The sequence below is a fragment of the Physeter macrocephalus genome, chromosome 2 (assembly GCF_002837175.3).
Source record: "Physeter macrocephalus isolate SW-GA chromosome 2, ASM283717v5, whole genome shotgun sequence".
In the NCBI taxonomy this organism is placed as follows: Eukaryota; Metazoa; Chordata; class Mammalia; order Artiodactyla; family Physeteridae; genus Physeter; species Physeter macrocephalus.
Window position 1 is genome coordinate 21,191,059 of NC_041215.1, and position 11,107 is coordinate 21,202,165.

The 11,107-nt window shown below is 57.1% G+C and overlaps 3 protein-coding genes across 4 annotated transcripts in view; 2 read left to right on the forward strand and 1 right to left on the reverse strand.

The window, feature by feature from the left end:
- The window catches only part of CHAF1A (chromatin assembly factor 1 subunit A), a 14,581-nt gene extending 14,424 nt beyond the window's left edge, over positions 1-157 (forward strand). The window contains exon 8 of the mRNA XM_028500213.2: positions 101-157. Coding sequence (XP_028356014.2) covers positions 101-157 — 57 coding nt within the window. The remainder of the gene's footprint in view (positions 1-100) is intronic.
- A 1,255-nt stretch (positions 158-1,412) lies between these two features.
- STAP2 (signal transducing adaptor family member 2) lies at positions 1,413-8,105 on the forward strand. The gene is made up of 16 exons (XM_055091415.1): positions 1,413-1,505; positions 2,004-2,104; positions 2,577-2,711; positions 3,065-3,134; positions 3,227-3,329; positions 3,455-3,538; positions 4,527-4,682; positions 4,769-4,861; positions 4,938-5,067; positions 5,421-5,490; positions 5,583-5,685; positions 5,811-5,894; positions 6,883-7,038; positions 7,125-7,217; positions 7,294-7,374; positions 7,629-8,105. The coding sequence occupies exons 1-16, from the start codon at positions 1,473-1,475 to the stop codon at positions 7,769-7,771; spliced, it is 1,635 nt and encodes a 544-aa protein (XP_054947390.1). The 5' UTR covers positions 1,413-1,472; the 3' UTR covers positions 7,772-8,105.
- Positions 8,106-8,307: 202 nt separating this feature from the next.
- FSD1 (fibronectin type III and SPRY domain containing 1) overlaps positions 8,308-11,107 on the reverse strand; it is a 16,265-nt gene continuing 13,465 nt past the window's right edge. The window contains exons 9-13 of one of the 2 annotated variants that reach the window (XM_028500232.1): positions 10,371-10,653; positions 9,937-10,016; positions 8,708-8,959; positions 8,517-8,605; positions 8,308-8,418 (exon numbers count right to left, since the gene is read on the reverse strand). In XM_028500232.1, coding sequence (XP_028356033.1) covers positions 8,308-8,418; positions 8,517-8,605; positions 8,708-8,959; positions 9,937-10,016; positions 10,371-10,653 — 815 coding nt within the window. Of the gene's footprint in view, positions 8,606-8,707; positions 8,960-9,936; positions 10,017-10,370; positions 10,654-11,107 lie in introns of both variants that reach the window. The other variant, XM_055081322.1, reaches the window with a different exon arrangement.

Sequence of the window (11,107 nt, forward strand, 5' to 3'; positions counted from 1 at the left end):
GCCTCAGTTTCCTCAACTGAAAAGTCGGATAATATATGTAAAGTGCCCAGAACAAGATCTGATCCACAAGGACCATCAGTGCCACCATCCAATCTTTCAGGTAACATTATTGAGCACCTACTGTGTACCAGACACTCTTCTAGTGTCACGGCAGTGACTAAGACAATTAAAAATCCCTGCACTTAGAACATTCTCTAACACCATACCCAAAAATAAACTCAAAATAGATTAAAGACCTAAATTTAAGACTGGATACTGTAAAACTCCTAGAGGAAAACATAGGCAGAACACTCTTTGACATAAATCGCAGCAGTATCTTTTTGGATCTACCTCCTAGAGTAATGGAAATAAAAACAAAAATACACAAATGGGACCTAATTAAACTTAAAAGATTTTGCAGAGCAAAGGAAACCATAAACAAAATGAAAAGACAACCTACAGAATAAGAGAAAATATTTGCAAATGATGTGGCTGACAAGGGATTAATCTCCAAAATATACAAACAGCTCATACAGCTCAATATCAAAAAAAAAAAAAACCAACCCAATCAAAAAATGGCAGAAGATCTAAAGAGACATTCCTCCAAAGAAGACATACAGATGGCCAAGAGGCACATGATAAGATGCTCAACATCGCTAATTATTAGAGAAAAGGAAATCAAAACTACAGGGAGGTACCACCTCACACCAGAAAGAACGGCCATCATCAAAAAGTCTACAAATAATAAATCCTGGAGAGGGTGTGGAGAAAAGGGAACCCTCCTGCACTGTTGGTGGGAATGTAAATTGGTGCAGTCACTATGGAGATCAGTATGGAGGTTCCTTAAACAACTAAAAATAGAGCTAGCATATGATTCTGCAATCCCACTCCTGGGCATATATCGGGAGAAAACAATAATTTGAAAAGATATATGCACCCCAATGTTCACTGCAGCACTATTTACAATAGCCAAGACATGGAAGCAACATAAATGTCCACCGACAGATGAATGGATAAAGAAGACGTGATATATATATATATATATATATATAGATATAGATATATATATATATATATAAAGCCCCTGTGGCTGGAGCAGAGTGAAAGAGGGGGAGAGGGAGGGAATGAGGGTTGGGGGGACAGGGGCAGGTTGCACAGGGCCTGTGGGTGACCAGGAGGACCTGGGCTTCTACCCTGAGGGAGGTAGGAGTCAAGGGAGGGTTTCAAGCATAGGAGATACATGATCTGACTTATGTTTTTTTTAAATGTTGATGTAATAACATTAAAGAATAACAGTACCCCACATTACTAAGAACTTACATTCAGACATCATTCTAAATTAACCTGTTTCAAGCTCATTTAATCTTCAAAACAGCCCTTGGACACAGGGACTCTTATTCCTCACTCCCATTTCACAGATGACTAGACCAAGGCTCATCGACACAAAATCTTTTTCTTTCCCTCCCTAGGTAGAGAGTCTGGAGTCTCGGGAGATGTGGAAAGGCTTCATCCTGACGGTGGTGGAGGTAAGAGTGGTCATCCTCGGCCCCTCTCTCCCCCATTCCCCACTAGGCCTGCTCAGAAATCCTCTTTTTAATTTCCAACCTTCATTCCCCAAACAAACTTCTCCAGTATAGCAAACTGGTCACAAACTGGCGGCCTATGAGCCAGATGTAGCCCATAAACGTCTTTTGTTTTGCCAACAAAGTGCTATAAATTTAAAAGTCAGCTGCTATCACTTAAAAACCAGGAGTGTTAGTAAACATTCCTGATTTCTAGGTTACTCATTTGTTCCCAGTCTGCCCCCTGCAGGCCGCTGAGTTTGAGACCCTACATGCTAGCATTTGCTCTGTCCTCATCACCGAAGTCCTCTCTATGCCCTCTTTGCCCCTGAGGTGTCAGGTGGCTCTGGAGCCCCCAGACCTGGGTTCCCATCCTGGCTGTATCCGCACTCTGGCCTCAGTTTTCCCCTCTGTGACATAGTCACAGCCTCCCATTCCCTGACGCCCCAATGCCCCCCTCAGCTCCGTGTCCCGTCCAACCTGACCCTGCTGCCCGGACACCTGTACATGATGGCCGAGGCCCTGGCCAAAGAAGAGGCACGACGTGCGCTCGATATGCCCTCGTAAGTGCCCGAGGGTCTCCAGGATGGTGGCGGGCTGGACAGCATGGAGCCGGAGAGGGCAGCGAGTGAGGTCTCCTGGCGTTGGGTCTTGAGCATAAGACTGCATCCGGGCAGGGGCGGGGATTAGGTCTCACAGCTGAGAGCCCGACTGGGTGTTTGGGGCGGGTCTAGCTGCCTGGGGGCGGGCCTGGATCTCTATGGGCGGGCCTAGGTGCCTGGGGGCGGGACAAGTTTTCCAGGAGAGGGTATAGGTGCCTGGGAGGCAGGTATGGGTCTCTCAGTGTTAGCCTGTGTATAGCCTGAGCCTCGGGAGGCAGAGCCTGGGCCTGGGGTCGGGCAAGGGAGGGTCTCCAGGAACCAGGTCATGGACGGGAGGGCAAGGCAGGGTGCCCAGGGGCGGGGTTACGTGGGGAGGGCGTGGCTGTGTCTCTGGGGCGGGGCCTGTCCTGGTGAGTGACGCGGCCCGCCCTAGGTGCTTCCTGAAAGTGAGCCGGCTGGAGGCTCAGCTGCTCCTGGAGCGCCACCCCGAGTGCGGGAACCTGCTGCTCCGGCCCAGCGGGGACGGCGCGGGCGGAGTGTCCGTCAGCACGCTCCAGACGCTCAACGGGTGTGCATGCGTGGCCCCGGCGCCGGGGTGGGAGGGGCGTCGGGTGCGGGGGTGTGGTCAGGTATGGGGGCGGGGCCAGGCAGAATGTGGGGCCGGGGGCGGGGCTTCCCGCGATGGAATCCATACAGGACGGTCCTCCTGGGGGGCAGTGCCAGGACCAGGCTCAGGGTTTTTCTAGGAGGTGGAGTCTTTCGAGGGCCTGGTCCCCTGCAGAGACCCACGCCAGGATGTGGCGTGGTCAGTGTGCAGGGGAGCAAGTCGGGGTTAGGCCCTCCATGGTGGCGGGGCCCAGACGAGGGGCAGGCCATTTTTTTGTCCTCACCCGGGCCACTCACTCGCCCCTGCCCTTGCAGGACACCGGTGGTCCGGCACTACAAAGTGAAGCGCGAGGGCCCCAAGTACGTGATCGACGTGGAGGAGCCGGTGAGCGCTGGGCCCGGGTCCCGGGAATTGCAATGGCTGGGGTCTGCTCCCCTTCCCCGCCAGCCCTGATAACATCCCCTATCTGACCCCAGTTCTCCTGCACCTCGCTCGACGCAGTGGTCAACTATTTCGTGTCGCACTCCAATAAGAAGTTGATGCCCTTCCTGCTGGACGATGACTACGAGAAGGTGATAGGTTGGTACAGCCTCAGGGAACTCGGGGGGCCCAGTCCACGCCTCTCCCGCCCCCTCCCCAACCCGGACACCCTTGGGTCAGCCCCCAGCCGCCGTGCCTCCTCCAGGCCGCCCTCTCTGTTCCAGGCTACGTGGAGGCGGATAAAGAGAATGGCGAGAGTGTGTGGGTGGCGCCCTCGGCCCCCCTGGCCCCCCCGGCCCCCGGCCCAGGTGATGCCCTGTCCCCGCGGTCGCCACTGGGGCAGAGTGGGGAAAGACCTAGGAACCTCATGGTGCCACCTGTGCCCAATCTTCTACCCAGAGTTGCAGGGACTGAGAAATTACCCAGACCCTGCTCTCTAGGGCCTTCCAGGTTATGGAGGGGGCGGGCATGGCTGGGCACAGACACTCCCAGCCCTGAGGAGTCGAACCTGGGGCTGGGGGGTGGCGGGGGAAGGTGCGGCACCTAGAGCTGGGAGAAGAGGAGGCAGGGCAGAGTAGAGGGGAGTCTTCCTGGAGGAGGGTGGGGGGTGTTTGCTGAAGGTCTCAAAGGATTTCAGTAGGTAGAGATGGGAAATCAGGGTGGGAGGTAGTCCCTATTACGAAGCAAGAAGAGACTGGAGAGGTCTGTGGAGTGAGCAGTATAGTTCTCCCTGGGCTGGGCAGATGCTTCGGACCCCACGTGCATGATGGGCCCAGGTATACGTACATACATACATGCCACACTCATGAACACAAACCTGTATATGTGTCCACCTGCATAATCAGAAGCTCCTATGTAGATAGTGGCTCCACACATGCAGGAATACGGGTGTCACACAGTTCCAGTCCCATGTAGCACACGTATACATACCTCACGTCACAATCAAGTACGTACACACAAATGCAGACATACCCACTCAAGAGCACAAGTTCAGACTTTTACACATACATGCGTGCACACACTAATATAGACAAGTGCCCAAGCACTGCCTTAGCATCCATGCGATGTCATGCTCACACGTGTGTATAAACCCTTTGCATATATTCGACTTCCGCAGATTCACCCAGTGTCCATGTATATGCTACCCAGGGACACGCACACAGACTCATAAACGGGCACGTGCACAGACACACATGCACAGGGACACATGCATGCAACCAGGTGTGCACATACATCCTCACCCTGAGGTGTCCCTGCACCACGTGGGCCCTGACAGTGACCACAGTTTCCCACCAGGTCCTGCACCCCCTAGGGGTGGTCCTAAGCAGCTGCCTCCCTCGTCCGTGGCGCCTGTGTCCAGCCAGGACAAGCTGCCCCCACTACCGAGCCAGGATGAGAACTATGTGATCCCCATTGGAGACGCCCCAGATGCCGACTACGTGAACGAGGACGGTGGGTGGCGGCCGGGGTGGATGAGAGTTGGGGATGAGGAGCAGACTAACCACTGGGTGTGACATGCCACATCTCTGTCCACGCAGTGTCTTCCCCGAGTCAACCAGTTGTCCAGAAGCCCAGGAAGTTGGCCATGTTTCAGGCAAAGCCTCCAAAGCCATCCATTGTGCCCAAGTCAGGTAGGGGTCCCTCTTCCCAGCCCCTTTCCCATCCAGCCAAGAGCCAGCCTCAGCCTTCATCTGCCTTCTCCACCAGAGCCCCCAAAAGCCCTCAACAGTGGCCTGGCCAGGAGGCTGGCAGTCAGCTCAGCACAGGCTTTGCTGCTCCGGCCCAGCGGGGACGGCGCGGGCGGAGTGTCCGTCAGCACGCTCCAGACGCTCAACGGGTGTGCATGCGTGGCCCCGGCGCCGGGGTGGGAGGGGCGTCGGGTGCGGGGGTGTGGTCAGGTATGGGGGCGGGGCCAGGCAGAATGTGGGGCCGGGGGCGGGGCTTCCCGCGATGGAATCCATACAGGACGGTCCTCCTGGGGGGCAGTGCCAGGACCAGGCTCAGGGTTTTTCTAGGAGGTGGAGTCTTTCGAGGGCCTGGTCCCCTGCAGAGACCCACGCCAGGATGTGGCGTGGTCAGTGTGCAGGGGAGCAAGTCGGGGTTAGGCCCTCCATGGTGGCGGGGCCCAGACGAGGGGCAGGCCATTTTTTTGTCCTCACCCGGGCCACTCACTCGCCCCTGCCCTTGCAGGACACCGGTGGTCCGGCACTACAAAGTGAAGCGCGAGGGCCCCAAGTACGTGATCGACGTGGAGGAGCCGGTGAGCGCTGGGCCCGGGTCCCGGGAATTGCAATGGCTGGGGTCTGCTCCCCTTCCCCGCCAGCCCTGATAACATCCCCTATCTGACCCCAGTTCTCCTGCACCTCGCTCGACGCAGTGGTCAACTATTTCGTGTCGCACTCCAATAAGAAGTTGATGCCCTTCCTGCTGGACGATGACTACGAGAAGGTGATAGGTTGGTACAGCCTCAGGGAACTCGGGGGGCCCAGTCCACGCCTCTCCCGCCCCCTCCCCAACCCGGACACCCTTGGGTCAGCCCCCAGCCGCCGTGCCTCCTCCAGGCCGCCCTCTCTGTTCCAGGCTACGTGGAGGCGGATAAAGAGAATGGCGAGAGTGTGTGGGTGGCGCCCTCGGCCCCCCTGGCCCCCCCGGCCCCCGGCCCAGGTGATGCCCTGTCCCCGCGGTCGCCACTGGGGCAGAGTGGGGAAAGACCTAGGAACCTCATGGTGCCACCTGTGCCCAATCTTCTACCCAGAGTTGCAGGGACTGAGAAATTACCCAGACCCTGCTCTCTAGGGCCTTCCAGGTTATGGAGGGGGCGGGCATGGCTGGGCACAGACACTCCCAGCCCTGAGGAGTCGAACCTGGGGCTGGGGGGTGGCGGGGGAAGGTGCGGCACCTAGAGCTGGGAGAAGAGGAGGCAGGGCAGAGTAGAGGGGAGTCTTCCTGGAGGAGGGTGGGGGGTGTTTGCTGAAGGTCTCAAAGGATTTCAGTAGGTAGAGATGGGAAATCAGGGTGGGAGGTAGTCCCTATTACGAAGCAAGAAGAGACTGGAGAGGTCTGTGGAGTGAGCAGTATAGTTCTCCCTGGGCTGGGCAGATGCTTCGGACCCCACGTGCATGATGGGCCCAGGTATACGTACATACATACATGCCACACTCATGAACACAAACCTGTATATGTGTCCACCTGCATAATCAGAAGCTCCTATGTAGATAGTGGCTCCACACATGCAGGAATACGGGTGTCACACAGTTCCAGTCCCATGTAGCACACGTATACATACCTCACGTCACAATCAAGTACGTACACACAAATGCAGACATACCCACTCAAGAGCACAAGTTCAGACTTTTACACATACATGCGTGCACACACTAATATAGACAAGTGCCCAAGCACTGCCTTAGCATCCATGCGATGTCATGCTCACACGTGTGTATAAACCCTTTGCATATATTCGACTTCCGCAGATTCACCCAGTGTCCATGTATATGCTACCCAGGGACACGCACACAGACTCATAAACGGGCACGTGCACAGACACACATGCACAGGGACACATGCATGCAACCAGGTGTGCACATACATCCTCACCCTGAGGTGTCCCTGCACCACGTGGGCCCTGACAGTGACCACAGTTTCCCACCAGGTCCTGCACCCCCTAGGGGTGGTCCTAAGCAGCTGCCTCCCTCGTCCGTGGCACCTGTGTCCAGCCAGGACAAGCTGCCCCCACTACTGAGCCAGGATGAGAACTATGTGATCCCCATTGGAGACGCCCCAGATGCCGACTACGTGAACGAGGACGGTGGGTGGCGGCCGGGGTGGATGAGAGTTGGGGATGAGGAGCAGACTAACCACTGGGTGTGACATGCCACATCTCTGTCCACGCAGTGTCTTCCCCGAGTCAACCAGTTGTCCAGAAGCCCAGGAAGTTGGCCATGTTTCAGGCAAAGCCTCCAAAGCCATCCATTGTGCCCAAGTCAGGTAGGGGTCCCTCTTCCCAGCCCCTTTCCCATCCAGCCAAGAGCCAGCCTCAGCCTTCATCTGCCTTCTCCACCAGAGCCCCCAAAAGCCCTCAACAGTGGCCTGGCCAGGAGGCTGGCAGTCAGCTCAGCACAGGCTTTCTCCTCCCCGACCACAGGTAAGGGGTCAATGCAGGGTGGGCTTCACAAGCGGGGGACCCGTGTAGTCACACATGGGTGACCTCCACGCTTGGTTTAATGCTCTGCTGTGTCCATCTTGAAATTCCTCGTGTCCACTGAACACATTTTTCATTGTACGCTGGGCCCCGAAAATTCTGCAGCAGTCCTGGGTGGATACAAGAGAGAACAGCCTGGACTGGGGAATCCCTGGTGCCGCTGAAGCCTCAGGGACCACCCCCCTCCCCACTCCCAGGGCTGGCAGACGTGACAGCAGAGCTGAAAGGGAAACTGCAGAGGAGACGGGCGCTGCAGCACGCAGCCGAGCGCGCGGGGGACCAGCAGGCCGGTCTCCAAGTGTGGCGCATGAGTCAGGCAGGTCCTTCCTCCCAGAATTGAAGCTCAAGTGACCCCAGGACCTGCGTGTTCGGCTTGGCTGGGTGGGGCGGTGCGGGGCCCCTCAGATGACTGCCCACGGTGGTCCTCAGCTCAGCAAAACCTGCCTCCTGACCCTCAAGAAAAGCCTTTTTTGGGAGGCTGTGCCTCACAGCTCTTGGGATCTGAGTTCCCCGACCAGGGATCGAACCCGGGCCTCAGCAGTGACAGCTCCGAGTCCTGACCACTGGACTGCCAGGCAATTCCCAAGAAAAGCCCACTCAACGGCCAAGAAAGCTGAGGTCCGGAGAGGGCCAGGCACACCCAGTGCCACCCAGCCCCGGAAATAATACCAGCAGCACCGCCTGGCCAGTGTTTGACCTTTATTGGGAGGTGAGGTGGGGAGGAGGGCCCGCCCCCCGTGCCCGCTCCCCACGGGTGACCCCCCTCAGGAGTTAAGGCTCCAAGCAGCAAATGAGAGGAGGGTGCCCAGCCGAAACAGCCGAGGCCTGGAGGCGCCCCCCGCTGAAATCAGCCCGGCTGAGGGGCCGTCCCGAGGCCTAGGTGAGGCTGGTGTTGGAGCTGCTGGTAGCACTGCCCCGCTTCTGCAGGCAGCGCACAGAGCTGGGGACCTGTAGGCCTGCCGTCACGTGGAAGCTGCCGCACCACACCTGGGGGACGGCGTCGGGGGGACACAGAGAGGCTCAGTAGTGAAGTCAGCCCTCACGCCACCCCCGCTCTTACCCCTGGGCCGCGGAGGAGGCCTCACCGTGAAAGCTGGCAGCAGCGGCTGCGTGAACTTGGCCTTGAAGGTGTGCAGTAGCTGTTTGGTGCGGGCGTTGTAGAAGGACAGGAGGCCTGGGGCGGGGGGCAAGAGGGATGGGGGACCGGTAAGAGGGGTTCGGGCGGAGAGACGGCGGACCGGGGGGGCCGGAGAGGTCAGCGGGGGCTCGGGGTCACCTTGGTGGAAGTTGCAGTGCACGCCCAGGCAGTCGGGCACGGGGGTGTCCAGCACCTTGGCCTTGTTGGCGTGCTTGGCAGTGAAGCTGACCTGCAGCCAGTTGTTGACGTACAGGCACCAGGACGCGGCCGTCTTGCCCAGCTGCTCGAAGCGGCCCAGGCTGCGGTAGGCCACCCCCAAGCCGAAAGCCTTGCTGTCCGGCTCGTAGCGCACCTCCCAGTAATGCTCCCCGCCATCAATCAGCGTGTCCCCTGTGGGGCGGAGCGGGCAGGGGGGGACTGGGTAGAATCGGGTCCCAGGTGCCCTTTCACAAAGGGGCAACCAGAGCCCAGCTGTTCCCTCCCGATACTGCCCGGTCCTCAGCTGTTCCTTCCAGATACTCCAGGCGTCCCTAGACGCTCGTTAAGTCCGGATCTCCTCCAAGCCTCAGCTAGATCTCAGCTACTCCCTGAGTCCACATCCTCCCCAGACCCTGGATCCAGATTCTTGCCACCTCAGCTACTCCCCGATCCAGCTACTCCTGAGCTGCAGCTTCTCCGCACACTCCTGCCCCACCAGATGGTAGCTTTTCTCCTCACTCATTCCCAGAAACCAGCTACTCCCTAAATTTGTGCCCTCCCCTCTGCCACCTGCCACAAAGTACAGACCACACTGGCTTCCTCATTTACCCTGGCTTCTTTTTCAAGCTTGTTTTCTGGACAGTGGTGATTCCCCTGGACTCCAGGTCCTCCTTGGACTCCAGCTTCTCCTTCACAGCATCCAATCAGTCCTGTGGTACTAACCGCTCCTCTCATCCTAGCCATTCTCTCCTCCACTTCTCAGACTCAGCGACTCCCTCTGTCTCCTCCGCTCACCCTAAGCCACTTCCCCGAGCCCCTGTCTTGCTTCAGCTCCTCCACAAACCTGGCTGCTCCACAGGCAACTGTTCTTTCCAGCTACTCCCCGAGGCTCAGCTACTCCACAGACCCCAGGAAATCCCCTCTCAAGCTCCTGCCCAGCCACTCCCCAGTCCAGAGCATCCATAAGCTCTGATCCCCCCCAATAATCCCTCAGCCCCAAATCTTCCCATTCTTCCAGTGTCACGATAACACATTATTGGGACCATTCCCACAGAAGCTTTGTTGATAGCTGCCTCAGTTTCCCCAGCCAAAGGAATTCTCTTCCACCACCTCCCATCAGGGCAGGTCCCAGGGTTCTCCTCTCTCCTCCCATCTTCTCTCCTCCTTACCCAGCACCGTGTAGGACTCAGCTGTGAAGCGATCCCGTCCCCCACGACCCGAGGGCATCCTCTTGGGAGACGGAGTACCTCTGTGGGCAACAGGGAAGGGGAAGTCTCAATTCAGAACTCACCTCTCCCATCGGAGGGCTTCCCTGGTCCACCCCAGCCACCAGGAACTTTTCATCATTCCTTGACGCTCTGTGGTTCTTTTCATACACAGGGCCTCTCATGTCAGAACACACCAGTGCCCTTCCTCATCTGGAAAACTCCTATTCAACTGTCAAAACCCATTTCAAAGTCTCCTCTCCCTTCATTCACTCTTTGGGTCCCCCCAGCTCCACATCCCTCCCTCCACCCCAGCCTTGAGCACACTGGGCTTTGTGTGTCCATGTCCAGCTTGATCTCCTCCACCAGAGGCTCAGGGAGGGGAGAGGGCAGGCTACCTGGCTGGGGAGTTGACGGGAGACGCCGTCCGCCCCTTGCCATCTTTCTCGCGAGCTTTGATATCCTGCACCTTCCCGCCCATGGCGTCCCACTCCACGGAGAGATCATCCACCCGCAGGTTCTGGTGGGATGTGGACGCATCCAGGCGGAACATGAACGCTGGGGCCGGGCAGACGTGGGAGTCACAGAGATGGGGAAACCCGGAGGCACAGAGAGAGACAGACAGTGACCAAGACAGACCATGACAGGGACAGAGAACAGAAAAACACAAAGAAACAGAGACTAAGACACAGAGAGAGCAAAAGAGACCAACGGACGAAGGTTCAGAGACAGAGAGATACAGAGACAACAGGAAGAAAGACACCAAGAGACAAGATGGGGAAGAGCGGAGAGGGCAGAACATGTAGCCAGAGGAGTGAAGACCAAGGGCTTGTTGCCTAAAAGTATCCCAGGTCTGAAGCCATTTTCAAACCACTGTGCTGCCCTGTGCTTCCACTGGGGATTAATCCCAGGAAAGGGGCTGGGCTACAGCATGACAGAGTTAAGCAAGATTGCAAAAGGACTTCTTATCAGGACATTCAAAGGTGTCACTGTGGGAGGCTAACAAATCTGTCTTCAGTACTGATATCCCATTCCCAATTCTATAGCGCGCTTAGCCATTTTTTGGAAGAGAGAGAGAGAGAGAGAGAGAGAGAGAGAGAGAGAGAGTGTGTGTGTGTGTGTGTGTGTGTGTGTG

Coding starts and splice junctions, on each gene's coding strand:
- STAP2 (XM_055091415.1), top strand. CDS start 1,473: ATGTGGAAAGGCTTCATCCTGACGGTGGTGGAG. Junction 3,135..3,226: donor TGATCGACGTGGAGGAGCCG/GTGAGCGCTGGG, acceptor ATCTGACCCCAG/TTCTCCTGCACCTCGCTCGA. Junction 5,491..5,582: donor TGATCGACGTGGAGGAGCCG/GTGAGCGCTGGG, acceptor ATCTGACCCCAG/TTCTCCTGCACCTCGCTCGA.